General features: G+C 38.8%; 1 gene segment (V, D, J or C); it reads right to left on the reverse strand.

Annotated features, from left to right (window-relative positions):
- Positions 1 to 20,827: 20,827 nt before the first annotated feature.
- Positions 20,828 to 22,158, reverse strand: LOC135274232 (T cell receptor alpha variable 8-6-like). The segment is given in 2 exon segments: positions 20,828 to 21,879; positions 22,006 to 22,158. Coding segments are annotated over 2 exon segments (396 nt in total).
- Positions 22,159 to 24,663: the final 2,505 nt, after the last annotated feature.

Below are 24,663 nucleotides of genomic sequence, written 5' to 3' on the forward strand. Positions count from 1 at the left end.
AAATTCATGCCTGAAGCAACTTCATTTTCAAGCATATAAATGAAAGCAATGTCAAGTGCTCTTATTAAATGCAAGATCTTAACTAGAATTTTTCATTTCTAACTGCAAGAAGGATATTTCTGCTGATGCAACTGACACTGGAGCTCTTAAGAGTATTTTACATACTGTGACAACATTACCATAATTATTTAATGGATTAATTGAAATATAAATTTTAGTAAATTAATGGTTGATGGTTCCTGTGAAACAATTTTCCTAAAACAATTTATTTCTTACCACAAATCAGTTTTATGTATATCTGAACTCAGTTTTCAATGTAAATTTATACAATGCTATTTTAATGTTTCCTCTGAAATTTGTAGTAACTTGTAGAAGTTGTATAAGAAACTGGAAGTGGCTTAATGATATAGATATAATTCACAAGGCTTGTTTATTCATTTTATCACTGTATCTTCAATTATTAAAGAATTAATTTCAAAATTATCCTCTATGTTAAAACATGTCTGTTTAAAACCTCACATGCAAATAATGTTCTTCAGACACTTCTCAAAAAAAAAATACAAGAGGCCAATAAACATGAAAAAAATGTTCATCACTAATCATCAGAAAAATGCAAACTAAAACCACCATGTTTCACTTTTGTTAAGAAGCCAAAAACTAGCAGATGTTGATGAAGCTGTGAAGAAAAGGGAGCACTCACACACTGTTGGTGGGAATGTAAATCAGTTCAGCAACTGTAGAGAGCAGTTTGGAGATTTCTCAAAGAACTGAGAGTTCAACTACCATTCCACCCAGCAATCCCACTACTGGGTATACACCCAAAGGAACATAAATCATCCTACCAAAACACATATGTACCCATATGCTCATCGCAGCACTATTCACAATAGCAAAGGCATGGAATTAACCCAGGTGCCCATCAACAGTGGATTTGATAAGGAAAACATGGTACATATACACCTGGAATACCATGCAGCCGTGAATGTGGCTGGAAACCATTATCCTGAGTGGACTAGGCCAGAAACATAAAGCCAGATATGACATGTTCTCACTTATGAGTAGGAGCTAAACATTAGGTATACATGGTCATAAAATTGAGAACAATAGACCCTAAGGAATACAAGGGACAGAGGGAGGGGATTAAGGGTTGAAAAAAATCACTTTTTCAGTTCTGTGCTCACTACCTGGGAAATTGATTCATTCTAACTCTAAACTTGAGCATCACATAATATACCATTATAACAAATCTACAAATGAACCCCCAATTCTAAAATAAAGTTGAAAAAAAAGATTTTAAGAAAAAAAAAGATAGCATTGAAAAGTAAGAAAATGCTGTTCTTTTCCATTAAGCTGCTATCCTTACATGTAATTTCTATTTCTAAACCTGCAGATATTCAAATTGTAATGTTACTATCAACTTTCAAAACCAGTCTCTAAACTTTTTTAAGGATTCTGATAACTCTCCAATATATCTTATCGTCTGTCCATGTATATGCTTTTGTTGTGTTACAATTTACTGAAAAGTTTACTGTCACTCACTTTGGATAGCTGCAGAACACCAGAGAGCCCTGTGTGCTCGTGCATTCAAAATAGCCCATCCAACTGCTCAGCTCACACGCTGCCCACTGTGCCCATGAACCTGAGCCTGCATATGTTTCTGTCCTGTTTAAAATGTCAAGGCAGTGATAGCAGAGCATTAACCAGGGTCCTGTGGGTTGCACAGGTCACATACCCAGGAAGCTGGCCCTGTTCCCAGCTTCAGTGGAGTCTGCCAGCTTGTCTTCATCTTGGTGCTCAGAGCCCCAATCCTTCCTAGTCCATTCACTTACATCCACATAACAGACAATGTAAGGTTGAAATTCTACATGTGTTGCAACTGATCCACATTTAGGTTTAAACTTTGGGTTTGCTTCTCAGAAGTCTTAAACTGTGACTACAGCAGGTAAGTTTTTGGAGGGCAACCCTAGAAATTTCTTCTCTCTTTTCCAGACCTTGAATGATGTTACAAAATCATGAGTAATGCAAGACAAATGGATTTTAATGAAACAAAATGAAAGGTTTAATGAACTCTTTCTTACTAGGTGCAATTTAGAAATTATCCAGATGGAAATATTTGCCAGCAATGTGTGTGAGGACATTGCACAAATTTATCTGTTGAAATAACTTTTATTTTGTGACTTTAAAGAGTCTTCTGTAGTGTGTAGCTTAGAGTACACAATCTGCTGTCAGACATCAAGAGTGGGAATCCCAGCCCAGCTTCCTTGCTAGTTTAGTAACCATACAAGCTCAGGCAAGACATGTGTGCCCTATAATCCTCAGTTTATTCATGTGTAAAGTAAAGAGGTATTGTCAGCACCTAGATAACATATGTAAATCCAGAGAACGCCTGACAATGATATTACGTGCTTTAAAATTTTATCTTTTATTGGTTCCAGGAGTGAAAAATATGAATACCAATATTAAAATATATATATAACATACATCATACATACTCTCTTCTCTTTTACTAGAAAAGTGAAAAATCTGCATTTAGATGAAACACTGAGTCACCTCTTTTCTATTTGTTAACCAGTATATATTTTTTCAAAACTTTTTTATCGCAGTAATTTATATGCTCTCTACTAGAGGATCTGTTTTAACGGTACATTGGGTCCTCATTTCTTTATAAGTTGCTCCAGTGGTTCCATATCAAAGCTTTTTCCTCCAAAGAGATTTCTGAGAGTAAAAGGGTAGAACAAAAAAGTTAAATGACAATCCTGAAATGTCTAATTTTAGCAGAGATAAAAGTGCAACATCAATCAGAAAACTCAAAGCTGTGCAAATGATACTGTGGAGGCAACATGTCTCTCATGGAAAGGGTTGGGGCTGCAGGCCCAGCTGCAATTTGGATCCAGGCTGCAGATTTCCTGGGAGAACTGTGCCTCCACTGCAGAGAAGTACGTGCCTGAGTCTTTCAGTTGGGAGGCTATGATGTGTAGGGTACTATAGAGCTCCTTAGAATTCCTTTTTGACCATAACTTCCCACTGTGCTTCATCCCTGAAGCCATGAAAAACAGATTGATGGGTCTAGATCCAAGATGGCCGCTTAGGAGGAACTCGGGAATGCAGCTCCGAGAGAAAGCACAGAGGGTGAGTGGACGCCGTATTTCCAGACTGATTTTTACTGCCCACAGAACAGAAGATTCACACGCAGAGAAGCCACACGGGTCGCCAGCGCCGCTGGCGCCGCTGGCTTGAACGGCGCAGCCGCTGGGCCGGCACCCTGAGGCAACAGCTCACTGTATAAAGTGAGAGAGTCTGAGTCCCCTATAAGCCAGCAAGGGGAGCTGAAACGGGGAGCCAGGCCAGCGCCACGAATCTCAGAGCCGCGGCTTTAGCCAACGCAGCGGCTCCGGAGGCAGATCGGATGAGACGGTGTCCCCTCTTACCCAGCAAGAAGACCTGAAACACAACTGAAACCGGGACGGTCCAGCTCTGTGGAGGAGGGGCGTTCTCCATAGGCACCCTGCTGTTCTGTACCAAGGCAATCCGCCACTACAGAGACTCCGTCACTACAGGGGCGGGCCAACATAGCGGAAGCAGTTCTAACTACACCCAGAAGTTCACACGGAAGCTGGGTGGAGCCCACAGCAGCTTAGCGAAGCCTCTGCAACCTGAGTGTGACTAGGCTGCCACCTTGTGGGCAGGGAAAACAGCAACCGCACAGGGGAACATCAGAAAACAGTAACTCCCTGGGACAGAACACCTCGGGGGAAGAGCAGGGGGTTTATGAGTTCTGCCACAGCAGACTTAAAATTACCAAAATCAGAAAGACAACAACTACAAAGTCAGCAGGTGGAAAAATCCACAAAGATGGGAAGAAACCAGCGCAAAAAGGATGAAAACACCCAAAACCAGAACACTTCTCCTCCTACAAGGGATCACAACTCCCCACCAGCAAGGGAACAAGACTGGACGGAGAATGAGTGTGATGAAATGACAGAATCAGCTTTCAGAAAGTGGATAATAAGAAACTTCCGTGAGCTAAAAGAACATGTTCTAACCCAATGCAAAGAAACTAAGAACCTTGAAAAAAGACTTGACGAAATGCTAACAAGAATGGACAACTTAGAGAGGAATATGAGCGAATTGATGGAGCTGAAAAACACAACACGAGAACTTCGTGAAGCATGCACAAGTTTCAACAGCCGAATTGACCAAGCAGAAGAAAGGATATCAGAGGTCGAAGATCAACTCAATGAAATAAAACGAGAAGGCAAGATTAGAGAAAACAGGGTAAAAAGGAATGAACAAAGTCAACAAGAAATATGGGACTATGTGAAAAGACCTAATCTACGTTTGATAGGTGTACCTGAATGTGACGAAGAGAATGCATCCAAGCTGGAAAATACTCTTCAGGATATTATCCAGGAAAACTTCCCCAACCTAACAAGGCAGGCCGAGATTCAAGTCCAGGAAATACAGAGAACACCACAAAGATACTCCTCTAGAAGAGCAACCCCAAGACACATAATCATCAGATTCACCAGGGTTGAAATGAAGGAGAAAATACTAAGGGCAGCCAGAGAGAAAGGTCGGGTTACCCACAAAGGGAAGCCCATCAGACTCACTGCAGATCTCTCAGCAGAAACCCTACAGGCCAGAAGAGAGTGGGGGCCGATATTCAACATCCTTAAGGAAAAGAACTTTCAACCCAGAATTTCGTATCCAGCCAAACTAAGCTTCATAAGTGAAGGAAAAATAAAATCCTTTGTGAACAAGCAAGAACTCAGAGAGTTCATCACCACCAGACCAGCTCTACAAGAGCTCCTGAAGGAGGCACTACACATAGAAAAGAACAACCAGTACCAGCCACTCCAAAAACACACGAAAAGGTAAAGAGCATCAACACAATGAAAAATCTGCATCAACCAAAGGGCAAAACAGCCACCTAGCACCAAAATGACAGGATTGAATTCACACATAACAATATTAACCCTAAATGTAAACGGACTAAATGCCCCAATCAAAAGACACAGACTGGCGAATTGGATAAAAAGCCAAAACCCATCAGTGTGCTGTATCCAGGAAACCCATCTCGCATGCAAGGATACACAAAGGCTCAAAATAAAGGGATGGAGGAAGATTTACCAAGCAAATGGAGAGCAAAAAAAAGCAGGAGTTGCAATTCTCATCTCTGATAAAATAGACTTTAAAGCAACAAAGATCAAAAGAGACAAAGAAGGACATTACATAATGGTAAAAGGATCAATGCAGCAAGAAGAGCTAACGATCCTAAATATATATGCACCTAATACAGGAGCACCCAGATACATAAGGCAAGTTCTTAAAGACTTACAAAGAGACTTAGACTCCCACACAATAATAGTGGGAGACTTCAACACACCACTGTCAATATTAGACAGATCAACGAGACAGAAAATTAACAAGGATATCCAGGACTTGAACTCAGACCTGGAACAAGCAAACCTAATAGACATTTACAGAACTCTCCACCCCAAATCCACAGAATATACATTCTTCTCAGCACCACATCACACCTACTCTAAAATTGACCACATAATTGGAAGTAAATCACTCCTCAGCAAATGCAAAAGAACGGAAACCATAACAAACAGTCTCTCAGACCACAGTGCAATCAAGTTAGAACTCAGAATTCAGAAACCAACCCAGAACCGCACAGCCTCATGGAAAATGAACAACTTTCTCCTGAATGTTGACTGGATAAACAATGAAATGAAGGCAGAAATAAAGACGTTCTTCGAAACCAACGAGAATGAAGACACCACATACCAGAATCTCTGGGACACATTTAAAGCAGTCTCTAGAGGAAAATATATAGCAATAAGTGCCCACATGAGAAGAAAGGAGAGATCTAAAATTGACACCCTATCGTCAAAATTGAAAGAGCTAGAGGAGCAAGATCAAAAAAACTCAAAACCTAGCAGAAGACAAGAAATAACTAAGATCAAAGCAGAATTGAAGGAGATAGAGACACGAAAAACCCTTCAAAAAATCAATAAATCCAGGAGCTGGTTTTTTGAGAAGATCAACAAAATAGACAGACCACTAGCCAGACTAATAAAAAAGAAAAGAGAGAATAACCAAATAGATGCAATAAAAAATGACAAAGGCGATATCACCACAGATTCCACAGAAATTCAAACCATCATCAGAGATTATTACAAACAACTCTATGCACATAAATTAGAAAACCTGGAGGAAATGGATAAATTCCTGGACAGCTGCCTCCTGCCAAGCCTAAACCAGGAAGAAGTCGAAACCCTGAATAGACCAATAACAAGGTCTGAAGTCGAGGCAGCAATTAAGAGCCTACCACCCAAAAAAAGCCCAGGCCCAGATGGGTTCACAGCCGAATTCTACCAGACATACAAAGAGGAACTGATACCATTCCTACTGAAACTATTCCAAATAATCCAAAAAGAGGGAATCCTTCCCAAATCATTTTATGAGACCAACATCATCCTAATACCAAAACCTGGCAGAGACTCAACAAGAAAAGAAAACTACAGGCCAATATCCATGATGAACATAGATGCAAAAATCTTCAATAAAATAATGGCAAGCCGATTACAACAGCACATCAAAAAGCTTATCCACCATGATCAAGTAGGATTCATCCCGGGGATGCAAGGCTGGTTCAATATACGCAAGTCTATAAATGTAATTCACCACATAAACAGAACCAAAGACAAAAACCACATGATTATCTCAATTGATGCAGAGAAGGCCTTCGACAAAATTCAACAGCCCTTTATGCTAAAAACCCTCAATAAACTAGGTATCGATGGAACGTATCTCAAAATAATAAAAGCTATTTACGACAAACCGACAGCCAATATCATACTGAACGGGCAAAAACTGGAAGCATTCCCTTTGAAATCTGGCACTAGACAAGGATGCCCTCTCTCACCACTCCTATTCAATATAGTACTGGAAGTTCTAGCCAGAGCAATCAGGCAAGAAAAAGAAATAAAGGGTATTCAATTAGGAAAGGAGGAAGTCAAATTGTCTCTATTTGCAGACGACATGATTGTATATCTAGAAGACCCTATCACCTCAGCCCAAAAGCTCCTGAAACTGATAAGCAACTTCAGCAAAGTCTCAGGATACAAAATCAATGTGCAAAAATCACAAGCGTTCCTATACACCAATAACAGACTTAAAGAGAGCCAAATCAAGAACGAACTGCCATTCACAATCGCTACAAAGAGAATAAAATACCTAGGAATACAACTAACAAGGAATGTAAAGGACCTCTTCAAGGAGAACTACAAATCACTGCTCAACGAAATAAGAGAGGACACAAACAGATGGAGAAACATTCCATGTTCATGGTTAGGAAGAATTAATATCGTGAAAATGGCCATACTGCCCAAAGTAATATACAGATTCAATGCTATCCCCATCAAGCTACCAATGACCTTCTTCACAGAACTGGAAAAAACCACCTTAAACTTCATATGGAACCAAAAGAGAGCCCGCATAGCCAAGTCAATTCTAAGCAAAAAGAACAAAGCAGGAGGCATCACACTACCAGACATCAAACTCTACTACAAGGCTACAGTAATCAAAACAGCATGGTACTGGTACCAAAACAGAGATATAGACCAATGGAACAGAACAGAGGCATCGGAGGCAACACAACATATCTACAACCACCTGATCTTTGACAAACCTGATAAAAACAAGCAATGGGGAAAGGATTCCCTGTTCAATAAGTGGTGTTGGGAAAACTGGCTAGCCATATGCAGAAAGCAGAAAATGGACCCCTTCCTGACACCTTACACTAAAATTGACTCCAGATGGATTAAAGACTTAAACATAAGACCTAACACCATAAAAACACTAGAAGGAAACCTAGGCAAAACCATTCAGGACATAGGCGTAGGCAAGGACTTCATGACCAAAACACCAAAAGCATTGGCAACAAAAGCCAAAATAGACAAATGGGACCTAATCAAACTCCACAGCTTCTGCACAGCAAAAGAAACAGTCAATAGAGTGAATCGGCAACCAACAGAATGGGAAAAAATTTTTGCAGCCTACCCATCTGACAAAGGGCTGATATCCAGAATTTACAACGAGCTAAAAAAGATTTACAAGAAAAAAACAAACAAGCCCATTCAAAAGTGGGCGAAGGACATGAACAGATACTTTACAAAAGAAGACATACATGAGGCCAACAAGCATATGAAAAAATGCTCATCATCACTGGCCATTAGAGAAATGCAAATCAAAACTACATTGAGATACCATCTCACACCAGTTAGAATGGCAATCATTAAAAAATCTGGAGACAACAGATGCTGGAGAGGATGTGGAGAAATAGGAACACTTTTACACTGTTGGTGGGAGTGTAAATTAGTTCAACCATTGTGGAAAACAGTGTGGCGATTCCTCAAGGACCTAGAAATAGAAATTCCATTTGACCCAGCAATCCCATTACTGGGCATATATCCAAAGGATTATAAATCGTTCTACTATAAGGACACATGCACACGAATGTTCATTGCAGCACAGTTTACAATAGCAAAGACCTGGAACCAACCCAAATGCCCATCGATGATAGACTGGACAGGAAAAATGTGGCACATATACACCATGGAATATTATGCAGCCATTAAAAACGAGGAGTTCGCGTCCTTTGTAGGGACATGGATGAACCTGGAAAACATCATTCTCAGCAAACTGACACAAGAACACAAAATCAAACACCACATGTTCTCACTCATAGGCGGGTGTTGAACAAGGAGAACACATGGACACAGGGAGGGGAGCACTATACATGGGGGTCTGTTGTGGGGGAGTGGGGGGGGACAGCGGGGGGGGTGGGGAATTGGGGAGGGATAGCATGGGGAGAAATGCCAGATATGGGTGAAGGGGAGGAAGGCAGCAAATCACACTGCCACGTATGCACCTAAGCAACAACCTTGCATGTTTTTCACATGTACCCCAAAACCTAAAATGCAATAAAAAAAAAAAAAAAAATATGTCATACCGAATGATAACCCATAAATAAAAATGAGAGAATTTAAAAAAAAAAAAAAAAAAAAAAAAAAAAAAAAAAAACAGATTGATGAGTCTACCCCAGGTCTCTGTCGGAACCACTGCATGTTGTTCACAGAGGTAGAAAAACTGCACCTCAAAGTAGAGCTGGTTCTCTCCTGGAAACTTGGGGCTGAAGGAATCTGCTCCACCTTCACTCCCCTCACTCCTGCTTGGAAAGAGAAATGCAAATATGTATTATGTCACTAGGGAATCACTGATGCAGTTTCCAAACCTGTGAAATATCCCTAGAAACACTCATGAGGATGTAGGACAGTCCAGGAGCTTTGTGTCAGCTCTTCCTTCCCTCCCTTTCCCTGTCGGCAGAGGAACTGCCCACAGCCCTCATCTAGGACAGTCCGACTCACAGCAAACCAGGACCCACAAAAGGCCCAGCAGAAGTCCCAGTCTCCTCTCTATGGCTCCTTGCCTGGTTGCTGGGGTGCCTTCACCCCTGCTCTGGAATGGGGTCAAGTCTTGAGTCCAAACAATCTTGTTCTTCCAGTCAATGGTTTTTACAGACTCCCTGAGCACCAATCACACCTAAGTTCTGTCATTCATCTGAACAGGAAGCTCCACCAGGAGTGACCCTTGAGACTGCACAGTAATCTCTCCAAAATTGTGGATGTGAATAGTGCAAGGGAGGAAGAAGCAACATTTCCAATGTGTGAAGATAGGAATTTTTTTCCCTTAAATTACGTTATATGAGAGAAATTTGTAGGAGAGTGTGTGAAGAAAGAGGATGATACACCTCAGAGGAATTCATGTCTCAGCTGGGGGAAGTGGAGCCTTGAAGAATCATGGGAAGCCCATATCACATAGCTTGACAGAAAATTGCAGAATTCAATTATATGAAAATTTTAATAAAGGAAAACTTTTTGACAGCATGTATTGTGAATTTAGAAATAAATACAATTTCTTGAAATCAGGAGATTGTCTGCATAGAAAATGTTTCCAACTAGAGTTTGGTTGATTAAAAGAAAAATACGATGTGTGTATGATATCCACCCTGACTTAATTTCTACCTCTCCCACTCTGTGCAGCCCTTTCTCCACACACCCTGCAGGCCCACACAGCTGTTACCATCAGACACATATTGCTGGTCAATTAAATATTGCCTCTCTATTCTCTTTCTGGTTTTGGTCCTTATTTTCTTTCTATTCGCCAATTTCTTGTCCTTTTAGTCTCAGAGAAGATATATGAAGAAATCAGATATCAGGGGTATTTTGGAATAATTTCCATGTCAGTGAATTTCAGGAATTTTAGTCATAAAAATTTTAAAACTGAAAATATATAATAGAGATGTTTTCTATTGAGTGTCCATTCTCTCGATTCCCAGTAAAACTCTAAATCCCTCACCTCTGCTTAGAGAATCATTCTCACAATGGATTTATAGACCTACGAACTCCAGCTTTCTGAGATTTTATATAGAATGTCAGAGCTGAAAACCTAAGGTGAACTTTACACACACACTGTCCCCCGCCCCACTGCAGTCCCTTGTTATCTGTGATTTGACTGACACACATGCCCTCTTGTATCCTCAATTCCACCCTTTGGGACCATCAGAAAAAGTCTTCATTTCTGGAAATCTTAGAGAGGCCCCCTAGTGGACTGAAATCATCAACAAAGACCACTTTGGACCAACTGACTCTTCAGTAGTCACAAACCCAGCCCCATTCACTTCATGTTTCCTATGAAGAAAACGGAGATGGTCAGAAAACCATATAACTGCCTAGATTAAATGGAGGTTAAGAATGAACAAACTGCCACTTTAAAAATGTCATTTCTTGGAAATTAATATCTCAATTTGGCAATTATCATCTCGTACTCTTCACTTAATTCCTTCTATTAGTTCAAAATAAGTCCAAAACACGTATTGAAGTTTTACTACAAGTGAATTATTTATTGGGTTTTAAGGATACTTAAAAGCGGATGTGACATTAGTTTATAGTCTACTGGAGTGGACAAAAATACATATCTATAATATAAATCACATAGTAGGACCCTAAGAAGAGTGTAAACTACAAGCTATATGATCCCAGAGGCAGGAAAAATACTTAGGAAGGTTGAACAAAACCTAATGAAGAAGGTGATCATTTTCTCTTTTTTCCTTTTTTCTATGAGAAGAATAGAAAAGAATGTGGATAAATCTTTGTGATGGCTTTTATGACTTTTTATTGGTTTAATACTAAGAAGAATTCATAAATATATGAAATTATTTAAAGTAATACAGCATTCCAGATAGACTAAAATCTCCTCTGACCGCAACTCCCAGTTCTAGTGCTTCCATTCCTTATTACCTGTATTCGTTCATCTAATCAATTTGAAGTTGATGCTATTTGCATACCTATACAAAATATATGAAACAGCTGAAATATATAGTATTTCATTTATAGTTTTAAAATGTAATAGAAGTGATACATCTTGTGCATACCTTTTTGCAACTCACTTTATAAACTCAAAAATAAATATTTAGGTGTTATTGTATTAACACATATGGATCCTTCTGCTATACTGCATCATATTAGGGATATACTTCAGTTTATACAGCCTTTCTCCTAAGATGTTATTTTGTAACCGTAAAATATAAAATACTTCAGTTTATACGGCCTTTCTCCTAAGATGTTATTTTGTAACCGTAAAATATAAAATGCCAATAAGGCTTCTAAAGAATCCCTGTTTTCATTCACATGTACTTATGTTGCTCCAGGAGTACAGACTGGGAGCTAGTGAAAGAACCATCAATGTGGCCAGTAGTGAAAAACACTCCAGGCAGAGGGAAGATCAAGCAAATCCTCTGAGGAAGAAGGGAATGGATTAATGTTCCAATTATTGTGTTGAATGGTTTTCTTTTTTATTACTTTTCTTAGTGTGCATTGGAGCTATAGTTTATTGGCTAATTTGATAAACTCTAAAATTACCATCTTGATATATATAGCTGGTGTGTAGTTTCTTCCAATCAACCACAGAAGTAATCCTAAAGATAGTAAGTCAAAAGGAGAAAAAACACACCCAAGAAGAAGGAGGGGGACATACAAGGAAAAAAATGTTATAGAATAACTTCGGGCAAAGAAAAAAATAACATTGGGCATTTAAAAATTATATATGTGTATACATGTATATATAATTTAAGGATACTTTCAAGAACAAAAATACAATTTATACTTTAAAACAATAGAAAAAGAAAAGAAAACTTTATCAATGCAACAGAAGACAGACTAAAAAAGGAAAGAACAGATCAAGAGCATGCTGAGCAAAGCCAAAATGTTACAAATGAATCCAAACATATTAGTAATCAACACATTTTTATCAAAGACTATGATCAAACAAAATTAAAAATCTTGCTACATGCTGCTTGAAAAAACAGACAACAACCCCCAAGAAAGCTGAACATATAGGATGAAATTCTTCCTGCTGCCCCTGTGTTCAAGGACTGTAGCCCCCTCCCTCATCCACTTAACCCATTGCACCTGCCATAAACAACTTCCCAAAGAATGTCCATTCTTTTTTTCCTTTTATTAATGTCAGTTCTGCTGATTAGGTAGTAAAGGAGCAGTGCAAGACAAGAATAGCAAGTTAGCTAGATTAGCTCTGGCAAAGTTGAAATCTAAGACAAGAGAGAGGGAAAAAAAGGTTAAAAAAATTCAACATTCAAACAGAAAAGAGAGTAGAGAAAGAAAGGAAAACTGAGATGAAAAACCAAAATGAAATTAAGATTTAGCCGCAGAAAAGGACAAACCTAAACACGAGAAAATTCCATATCCTAATGAAGCAGAGAGAAAGAAGACAAGTCCAAATAATAGCTTTTACATTTTTATCATTGGTCTCTCTACTTCCTTTTACAATTTAAAATATTTAGGAACTACCTGTATCTGTTACTGCACATTTCTGTTTGCTCTAGAAACACAAAAGAAAGCAGGGAAATGTCATTATCAAAATTATGTATGATCATTGTGTGCACAAGCAATTAGCAAAGTGTTGTGTCAAGAGAGGCTTTAATGATCTTCTTTATGAATTTAACATTTACTTCCCTGGAGGGTTGCTATGGACTAAACCGTGACTCAGCCGAAATTTACATGTTGATGTAAAATTTACATGTTTATCCCCAGTACATCAGAATGAAACTGTGTCTGAAAACAGGGTTTTTAAACAGGTAAAATGAGATCACATAGCTGGGCTCTAATTCAATATAACTGGTGTTCTTATAAGAAAGGAAGTCTGGACACAGATATGTGCACCATGAGAGGAGAGCCCACCTGAGGGCACAGTGAGAAGGCAACCATCTGCAAGCCTCAAAAACAACTCACGCTGCCAACACCTTGATCTTGGATTTCTACCTCCAGAATTGAGAGAAAACAGATTCTGTTGTTCATGCCATCCCGTCTGTGGTATTTGTCACAGTAGCTCTAGAAAATTAATATGAAGGCAAATTTTTAATATCCAATTATATGAAACATATCATGCAAAGCAATTTGAAGTCATACATATACATATCAAATTACTTCAATATCTTAACATTCTACCTTTTATACTCACGTTTTGGTGCATTTGTTTCCTAAACAAAAGTGCTCCCTCGTCTTAGACATCCTCATAAGAGTTCTGGATAGAGGTCTAATTACCTTGACAACTTTGTTAATGTGCTTAAACAATTGGAAATTTGTATTGGATGTGCTGCGTATTTCATATTAAATAACAGTGAAAATTTTCTTCATAAGTTACCCAATAAGCTTTAAAATATTTTAATATGTACTGTATATAGCAAAATGTCTCTAAATATTAAATAAGTTCTCTGGAATGACTGTTGAGCAAGGATTATAATTACATGACTTACAGACCTTCAGGATTTGCAGGAACAATTACCTAAATATTGTTCATAATATCTATATATTGGTTACCAAGTAAAAATAAATACACCAAAGTGCTAGAATATATAATTTACATGAAATCTTGTCAACAGAAACCACAGAATATCAAAAGTGAACTAGTTAACTTAAGTCTCAACTCTAAAGACAGTCAACTGACTTAGTCAAGAAAGCAAACCCCAAGGCAGTCAGCTACATTGTTATTAATATGTAAGATCACAACAGAGAAAATTACAGTTCAGTTACCCACAGCTTGAATGACACCTGAAGCTTTTATAAGTAGCACAGGAAATATCAAATATTGGGCTTTTGTTAGAAAAATTAGTGGCAGGTTAAATAGCGTAATGAATTTTAGAAATGGGTTTTTAAATAAAAGCATTTAAGATACAGATTTGAACTATAGAACTTTAACCCTACTCTTACATGAACAGCATATAAAAACCTAAAACAGCCTGTACCTTGCACCCTTAAGAATGCTACCAAATTCCCACCAGTCTGGATGAAGAAAATGTACACCATGGAATACTACACAGCCATAAAAAAATGAGATCATGTCCTTTGCAGCAACATGGATGAAGCTGGAGGCCATTATCCTAAGTGAATTAACATAGAAACAGAAAGCCAAATACAGAATGTTCTCACTTATAAGTGGGAGTTAAATATTGACTACGCATGGGCACAAAGATGAGAACAATAACCACTGGTGATTCAAACGTGGGGAGAGAGAGAAAAGGGAAGTGCTGAAAAACTCTCTATAGGGTTCACTACAAGATCATTAGAAGCCCAAACCTCAGCGTCACGCAATGTTCACACATAGCAAACTTGCTCATGTAACCTCCGAATCTAATTTTTTTTAAAAAAAGAATGGAAACAAAGCTTTAATCCCTAAAAGAGTCTGTAATCAGCCAATGGTGTGCACAGCCAAATGAATAAATAAATTGTGCTTTATTCATATAATAGGAAACTTCTCAACAATTATAGTAATGAACATGGATTAACCTCCAGAACATGATGAGTGAAAGAAACCAGGCACAAGAGAGTACCTACCTAATAATCCCATTGATGTGAAGCTCTAAAATTGTTAAAGTATATCTGTTGCCTCCAGAAGGTGGGTTGACTAGAAAGGTACACTCAAAAACTTCCTGGATGATAGAAATATTCTATCTTCAGATTGTTTTAAAATTATCATGGTCTTTTCCCTTCATTTGAAAGAAATCAAAAATAAGGATAATTAAGAGAGTTGGATGAATGAAAAATGACTTGGAATTTAACATCTTCAGACACTGTCTCATTGGTGAATGAAAGACTATTTGTGTCAGAAGTTAAAATACATTTAAAAGGAATTACGATTTGCTTCAATGGTAAAATAAAATTTTGTGTCAAACATGCACAAAATGTGAAAAATAAAATTAATTTCATTAATATAAAAACATAACATTTCCAAATTCTTAATGTAATTCTTTATTGCATAAAGTTCCTCATAATCAACAATAAATAAGTAAAATAATAAAACCATAAATAAATGCAACAAATGAGTAATAAATAAAACAAGCAAGCAACTTGACTTAGGCAGGAGTGAGTGGGTAGATGGAGTGGCTTAAGACCCTTGGTCCATGTATGAGTCTGGTCCAATAAGGAAAGAGAGACCATATAATAATTTGAACAGGAAATGCTTTTTGTAATTGTAGTAAAAGTTTAATATTAATATAAAATATTATTAATTATAACAGGGGTTAGAGTAACAAGGAAATAGGTAATACAAATAAAAGAAAACTGCTATACCTATTCCTGTAGGAATAGCAGATATAAGGTGCAGTCTCTACTCCTAGGGCTGGGTATAACGCCCCAAGAAGAGACCCCCTACCCCCACACCCCAGGGCTGTGACCCAGCTCTTACTGGGAAAGCCACAACTGTGGCTTACTAGATGACAGAGAAGTCACTGTGGTGCTGTGAACTTTCTATAGAGAAATTCACCCTCTCGTACATACCAGAAAACCATAATCTAAGGTGTTAATTCACAAATCTAGGGTTGAATCTGGGGAAAGCTGGACAAAGGGAAATGTCTCACTGCAGGCTCTCTTCTACAGTATCACCCAAAAATGGAAGTGCTGGAGGACTCTGCTGGCCACTATGCAGCGCAGGAACCTGGTGTGGGTGCACCGCAAGAACTGGACACCGGAGAAGCCTCCCACGCTGCGGGAACCTGTCGCGTGGGAACACAGAAAGCAAAAAGCAAAACCTCTTCTTCCTGATCCTCTACTGACAAAGTATAATACTGTGACAATTGGCAAGGAACATGGTTGAAGGGTACAGATCCACATTACAGAAGAGGCAAGGGGTGAATTTGAAGCTCAGAGTCAATAAATCAATCCACCCCTTGGACTACTCAACTTCTATATGCAACTTTCTACACACATTTGAAATAAATACAACAACAAAACAATTCTATATTTCTACCTCCTTCGAGATTCTGCCTAAAATGCCCATAATACTCCCTTTGGGCAATGTGGCTGAGCTGATAACAGTGAGTCGTCTGAAGTTAACCATTTTATCAAAGATAGAAGACAGTGTGCTTTAAGAATGGAGGGACTGAGGCAGGGGACATTACATGAGTAGATTTCTTTTTTTTTTTTTTTTTTTTTTTTTTTTTTTTGAGACGGAGTTTCACTCTTGTTACCCAGGCTGGAGTGCAATGGCGTGATCTCAGCTCACCGCAACCTCCGCCTCCTGGGTTCAGGCAATTCTCCTGCCTCAGCCTCCTGAGTAGCTGGGATTACAGGCACGCGCCACCATGCCCAACCAATTTTTTGTATTTTTAGTAGAGACGGGGTTTCACCATGTTGACCAGGATGGTCTCGATCTCACGACCTCGTGATCCACCCTCCTCGGCCTCCCAAAGTGCTGGGATTACAGGCGTGAGCCACCGCGCCCGGCCCCAGATTTCTTATTCATAATTTTACATCTCTAATCTTCCATTTACCTTCCCTATACCCATCCAAGAATCATTGAAACACATCTGTCACATATAATCATCTCACTAGGTCCTAAAAAATACTGCTGATCTGCTAGTTCACCATTTGGCTAAGGTGTACCATAGGCCACAATTCACTTATTCTCTCTATATTTGAGGGTTCCTATGTACTTACCCTCTTATACATTCTAATGTCAGCCAAATAACAGCTAGAAACCTTCCTTCTCCGTCTCCTTTTTCTCCAGACTACTTGCTATCCTCCAAGGCTTCAAGCAGACAAGAAGTATAAAGCTTCTTAAACAGTTATTTCCAATCTAGACCAAAAATAAGTCATAAATTTATTCTGGGTCCAGTGACCCTCTACTATGGATCATAATTTTTATCAGTGTTTCCAGCACAGTTTGGCATTGCTAAACTTATCACATGATTGATTATCAAAATGTTATAAGAATCAATCATTAATATTCCAGTAGCTGAAATCATATAACAATGGGGTGAAAGCAATGAATAGAAATGCCAATGCCAGTAGCTAGAAGAAAAATGAAGGGATTATAGCCACAAATTTCTGATACAGATTTGCAGCATTTCTGACACCAAAAGAATAGGAAACTACTTTTCTAACTGTGAAAAAGTATTTGGAGAAACACGGGTGAATTTTTCATCTTTATTTTTCTTCTGCACTATTCTTAAATAGTTGCCAGAACTAACATCACCTAACATTTTTCCAAGTCCCTTATGATTCTAATCACTCTTTTATCATTGACTAATAATTTCTCATAGTTCTTTCTAAATAAGGATAAACTCAGACAAAATATTTAGACACATGAATACCACAGTTAGAGTCAGAAAAAGAAACTCTAAAAAAAAAAAAAGCCTATGAATGACCAACTTGAAAAGAAAACAAATTTGCAAGGTAAGAACATGAGAAAGTCATCTTCTGTTTTCCAGATTAGATGAGAGATGAAATGATCAATGAGAACCAAGTTTCTCCTAGGCCATGTCACAGATCACATAGTCAACACCCTAACGCAGACAACATCAAGGTAAGTCATGGAGCACCTGTTGTAAGAACACTATCTCTTCCATCATTGTAGAATAGTATTTCCCATTATGTAGTTTCTACAATGAGAAAAAGCTTCTGAAACAAAATTTATCAGACATGGAGCATAACAGGAATGGCAGAATTATATAGAAATGCCTGAGTCGGCTCAGCCCTCTTTGCCTCACCCACCATCATAAAAAAAGAGATCTTTGAAAATGCCACAGAAAGAGATATTGAGTCTTTGAAAACTCCTCTAGCATAGACAGTTTGTGCTTAGCTCCCCCTGCAGACCCAGGCACTGTGGCACTCACAGCACAGAAGTACTCAGCAGCATCACTCCAATGCACAGAAGGTTTCCTCAGGTTGAAGGAAGATTGACTCCTCTTAAATTCAGCCTCAAAGCCTTTAATGCCTTGAACCAGAGTGTCTCCTGAAAAGTACCTGAGGAGCAGCTGGAGGCCTTGGCCGGGGGACTGGACATACCAAAATAAATAGGCTGTTGCCCCATAGGAATAGTTGCATCTCAACTCCAGTGAGGCTCCTTCAGAGATAGAGATGTGGATGTCAGGCTGGGTCACTGACTGGGCTCTGGCATCTCCTGGAAAACAGTGTACTATCAATGAAAGCAGTGCAGCCTCAGTATAAAAAGTAAGCATTTCTAGTCACAACCCGTGGAACTAGAGACCATAAAGAAATTTTACTCACTCAAGGCAAAATGTATCCCCAGCAGTGGGATGAGCACCAGGAGCATGGCTGAGCAAGAGAAACACTGCAGGCTCTTTTCTGCAAGATCTCCCAAGAACAGGAAGGAAAGTGGCTGAAGAGACCAAGACCAAGAAGTGTGGGGAAGGTTTGCTGTACACGCTCCTCGCTTATATAAAACTGCAAAAACTGCTGAGATGAATCTCTTTGCTTTTAAACCTCTAATTCTTGTCACTTGTCTCTGTCTGGAACCAGCTGCAGGGAGGAGGAACCGAGCAGTGGATTGATCTTCAACAGAAACAAGAGCTCCAGTTTGTGCAGCATCGCCCTCTGGAGGCCAGGTGCAGAACCAGAGTTTATCAGAAACATAGTAGAATAGGAGATAGCTTTAGGACACCTACAGCCCATCTCTCCCATTGGTTACAAGTGAAAACTGAATAAAACACGAAAAATATAACTATCTGTGGACTCTGAAATTACTCAAAGCAAGTAAAATGTGTAGGGGAGTCAAACGTTAGAGAAGCAACTTGTGCAAATGTGAATTTCATTTTTTTTTCTCTCTTGGCTTTGCACTTAGAAAGTCCTCTGGTGTATGGCAGGGTAGCAATAACAATGTTATAGGAGACCAAAACTCTGAAAGAGGCACAATCTTTCTGCCTCTGTGGGCCAGGCTAGAAAAGGGAGACCCTAGGGAAGAGATGGAAAACAGCTCAAGTCTCAGGCTAATCCCAAAGCTCCATGTCCCTGGGACTGACTCAAACCAGATCAACAAAGTTTAGGTTATTTAACTGATATTTGAATCATCATTTCCATCTCAGACTACCTCTTGAGTGGCACCGATGCAGGACAAACTAAAACCAATGTAGCAGAGAGTTCAGGGCTGACCTGAGATTTGAGCCACCCAAACAGGTTTCACGCTAATCCCTGAACTACATGTGACACGTATAAACCCAAACCAACATTGCAAATGATTAGAGAACTGAAATGAAATTTTGAGCTACCAAAGTCCACAAAAGGGGAGAGAAAACTTACATTATGAACCAAACTAGTTTGATTTCCTGCTAAAGCAAAAACATCAAAATTCTTCAGAGGAATGCTTTTTAAAGAAGAATGAGAAGGAGAAGAAGAAGAAAACAGAGTCTACACACATAATATTTAAAATGTTTAAGATGCATTTCAAAATGATTGGACATACAAAGGATCAGAAAAGTGGGTTAATATTTAAGTAAAAGATCAACAGATGAAAGGTCAAGATGACTAAAATGCTAGAAGTAATAGAAAAAGATGTTAAAGTAGCTCTTTTGATTATATACCACAAAGTTTAAAAATGGAAATTTTGGAAGTGAAAAATATAATACCCAAAATGAAAATCTCACAGTAAGGGCTCAATAGCAAAATGAAGATGATAGAGAAAAGAATAACAAACTTGAAAACAGATCAGTATAGATTATCTAACCTAATTAATTTTGACTTTGCTTCCCTCAGGAGACACTTGACAAATCTGGATACGAATTTGGTTGTCACAACTTGGGGTATGTAATCTACAAGCATCTAGTGAGTAGAGGCAGACCTTAAAATCAAGAAAAAAAAAATGAAAGAAAAAAAATAGAGCCAAAGAGACCTAGTGGGACAATGTTCTAAATTCTAAGCTGTAACTAATTGGAGTCCTTGAAGGAGAAGAGAAAGAGATTGGACCAGAAAGCATACTAAATTCAAAGAAAGACAAACTTATGAATTCAAGTCCCAAACAGGATAAAATGAAAGGGAACCACATGTAAACATCGAAATTAAATTGAGGACAACAAAAATCGATATGATTTTACCTGCATGTACGTGTGTGTACAAATAGCGTATCTATGAAGCAGCTAGAGAAAAACAACATATTAATATCATTTGGGGACAATTACTTGAATAACCATAGATTTCTAACCAGAAAACCTGGAGACCAACAGACGATGAGAGGAGGAGGGATGGTTGGCACAGAATTACAAATCCAGTAAAAATATCTTCCACAAATAAAGGGCAAATTAAGAATAAAGACCTCTTCAGATAACATATGACTAAAAAATACAATTACCAGCACTCCTCCTCTAGAAAAAAATATTAAAGGGAGTTTTTCAAGTTTGAAGGGAACGACATCATTTCAAACACATCTCCTGGTGTCAGAGGAAAACTTACTTTAGAAACAAAGCAAGGATTCCAGAGTTGGTAAACAGATGTTAAACATGACATATTTATTATTATTCCTGTAAGTTTTATACAGTCCATACAATTATTTAAAACAAAAATTGTACCGCTATATGGTGAGGTTTCCAATATATGTAGCTTTAATATACATGAACTACTACAACAAACTTCAGTGTTGATGGATAAAGAGACATATTGTGCAAAAATTTCTGCATTTTACATAAAGAGGTACAATATCACAGAAGACTCTGGATAGTTAGTCATATGTATTATAATCTCCAGAGCAACCACTGAAAAAATATGGAAATATAACCAAAGAAGTCCATAGATAACATAGTGTTTAAAATATTCAAATAATCCCAAAAAAGTCAGTTAAAAAAAAGAACAAAAAATAAATAAGGGTGAAACAGAAACACAATAATAACATAGTATACTAAAATTAAATTTCATCAATACATATTAAATTGCAATTATCTAAACTTCCCATTGCAAAACCAGAGATTGACGTAGTGGATAGAAAGGAAGACCCTATATTAAGCTACCTAAAGAAAACACACTTTAAATTTAAAGTCATAGTTTAAAAATAAACAGATGGAAAAAAATATAGCATATATCAGTAAGCATCAGAAACTTGGAATGGCTATTTAATATTATAAAACAGACTTCAAGGTTGAGTTCTCAAGTCACAGAAAGTCTCAGCATCTCAGGGGGTTTGTGTTCAGCTCCCCTGCAGTCTCAGGCACTGTGTCACTCACAGCACAGAAGTACTCAGCTGCGTCGCTCACTTGGGCTGAGGATTTCTTCAGGTGGAAAGAGCTTTCACTCTTCTTAATTTCAGCCTCAAAACCTTTGATGCCTTTAACCAGGGTGGGTCCTGATACATACTTCAGAAGAAACTGGAGTCCTTGGTTGGGGTATTGCACATACCAGAAGAGATACACCGCTGAAACAGACGACGAGTAGTTGCACTTCAGCAGCACAGGGGCTTCTTCAGAAACAGCGACCTGGCCGTCAAGCTGGGTCACAGACTGGGCTCTGGTTCCTCCTGCAACACCAATGCTGTGTGAGTAAAAGCAGCACAGACTTCTCTAAGAAAAGATGTCTCTATTTAGAGGCAATTACAACATAGTCACATTTACAAAAGGAGGAAAAGGAATGGAATGCTACTCACCCAGGACAAAAATCACCGCGAGCACTGGGACGAGCAGCAGGAGCATGGCTGAGCAGTGGCAACGCTGCAGGACCCTGAGCAGGGCGGACAGAAGCCAAGAGCTGTCGGGAGCTAGGAGCAGTGAGGAGGTTGTACTGGACAAGTCTCTGACTTTGAAGTTTCAAAAACAGAAAGAAGACTTCCCTTAAGGAGTCTGGATGTGTTCTGCTCTCTTGTTCTCGTCACAACTCTCTATCTACACAGACATTGGTGAGCTGCATTAGCCAGCTGCAGGGGGGAGGCTCAGTGAAATGAGGATGGTCTGGGACGAAAACAGATGCCTCCTTAGTGCAACGTCGCCCCCTGGAGGCCACAGGCGGAACCCCAGATCCAAGGAAGTGAACTGTTTACTTCTCATTTGAGAGATGTGATATCAAAACCAACAGAAAGTGTTTCCTTCATCCCAAGTCTGTGATGACATCACCTTCCGTAGAGTATATGGTTTTAATTTTAAATACATGAGAAATGAGAGTTATGTAAAAATAGAAGAGTAATTTACTTTACTGAGAAATTAGTCACAGAAGACAACGTTCTAGACTTTGGAAAACCATTGAGACACTCTGTATTAGTAAAGCCATTCATCAGGGTGAGGGGAGGGGATCAGTTCCTTGATTCTGCCTATAAATTTTTTACCACACTTAAGACAAAATTATATAGTCAGTTTGAAAAGTTAAATGCTACTAGGGTGGGCTTCTGATACAAAACTTCTAACTAAACATATGTGCTGTCCTCTCAACTCTCTAAAATTCCCACTGAAATGACATTTAAAAGTATAAACAGAATGACCTGAATCCATTAATAGTAAAAGTAATAAAAAGATGAAAGATATCACAATTCCCGTGAGGCAGATGAAAAGTGGATGCAAGCACACTGATTGATAAAACGGAGAGGGAAAAAGTCCAGGCCAGAATGAACTACAAGAAGATTACAGTGGAAATGTGAGTGAAGGGAACCTACTGGGTGGGACCCTGGAGAGATTCTGGGTTGAGAAAGAGAGTAGGTAATAAAGGGTGAGAGGAATAGAACACAAGAGAATGTAATGAAAGCCCACACGCAGTTAGCCTCTCTCTGTTCTCACCCTCCTGCTTCTGTATTTGCATGTGAGAAGGACATGAAGCCAACCTGGGGCATTTAATCTTCATGAGAGTTTACATGAACCATGTGGGGCGGTTTCAGTTTTTATATCAGTAGTTGACAGAATTAGGCCATTTTCAATGATATTAGGTGCAGGGAACAAAAAGAAGCAACTTGATTACCAGTTCCCTCTCCTCATTCATCCTATAAAGAAGCCTGTCAATTCACATGATGGGCCCACATACCCACACTACTGGCCAGGCACCCCATTCAAGAAGAAACCTTGTGGGAACATGGGCACAATGACATGAGGAGGCCATCCTGCTACCCAGTCCTCCATTGTTAAATACAAATTAATAACAAAATAGCATTAGTCATGTATAAATATAGATGGAATCTCTGTTGTTCTCTCTACACATGGAAGCCCCAAGTTATGAACTGTAAATCACGAGAATCATTGCAACCAGGATAGAAAGTGATGAACAGAATGCCATCTCATAATTTCCAAAGGCAACCAAGATAGTTAGAGTGGTTCTCTGGTCACTATTCTTTTAAAAATTTCTGAATTTTAGCTTTGAAAAAAATATTTCCTTATATTTATTTTTTATATTTATTTAGATGGTTTCTGTTAACAAGTGTTTTAACATTATTTCAACTCTTCAAAATTGGTAAGGCCACCTGTATAAACCCCTTCGAATAGAGAAAGAAATTAAACTTCAGAATACAATTAAAGGTTATTATTTCTTGAATGCTGCCCACATCCCAGGCAAGTTCCATGTTAATAATGAACACTGCTGGTCTTCAGCCTCGATCCCCTTTCCCAGGACAGTGTAGCCATCCCCTGCTACTGTGAGTGTTGGCTACTCTCGGCTCACAGTTGCCCCTTTTCCTAGTCGACCTCAGCCAAAGAGAGTCACCATAGTCCAGCAGCATTTACCACTACCCCAAGAAACACCGCAGCCAATGAGGACCTTATTCTTACCCACAGTACGTCAGAGTAGTCTGGTCCCCTTGCCTCAGGGTGAGAGGGATCAACCCTGTGATGTAGTTCACGCTCCAGAGCTCCCTATGAGGTCAGGCTGGATCAAGATGCCCGCTGGACCATGTCCATGCTTAGCCTGTCCCCCGTCTCAACCTGGTTTCTTCAATCAATTATGGAGAAAGAATTCCAAGTGCAGTCTCTGCTTTTAAGGAACTCATCCCAAGGCTGTATGTTATCTCATTTAATACTGAAACGAATCCTAAAATAGATATAATATATAGTCTAATAGATGGCCCATTAGTAACATAAATATTCAAACAAAAAACACAACACAGATTCTTTCCAGAATGCCAGGAAACCAGAAGTGATACAATAAATATGGAACTAAAATTTAAGTATCTTGATTCTGGCTCAACTTTCCGCCCTTCCTTACTGCCTTTCAAATCTTTCTGCTAAGACTTGGAAAGATTTGTTCAGTCTTTTGTTCTTCAGATTAAGAATTTGAAGCAAATTTGATTGAGTTGCATTCTTTTCATCAGTGACTACGGGAACAACCCTGGACA

Source organism: Aotus nancymaae, unplaced genomic scaffold (assembly GCF_030222135.1).
Source record: "Aotus nancymaae isolate 86718 unplaced genomic scaffold, 86718_ANA_hifiasm-v0.15.2.pri h1tg000011l, whole genome shotgun sequence".
Classification (NCBI taxonomy): Eukaryota; Metazoa; Chordata; class Mammalia; order Primates; family Aotidae; genus Aotus; species Aotus nancymaae.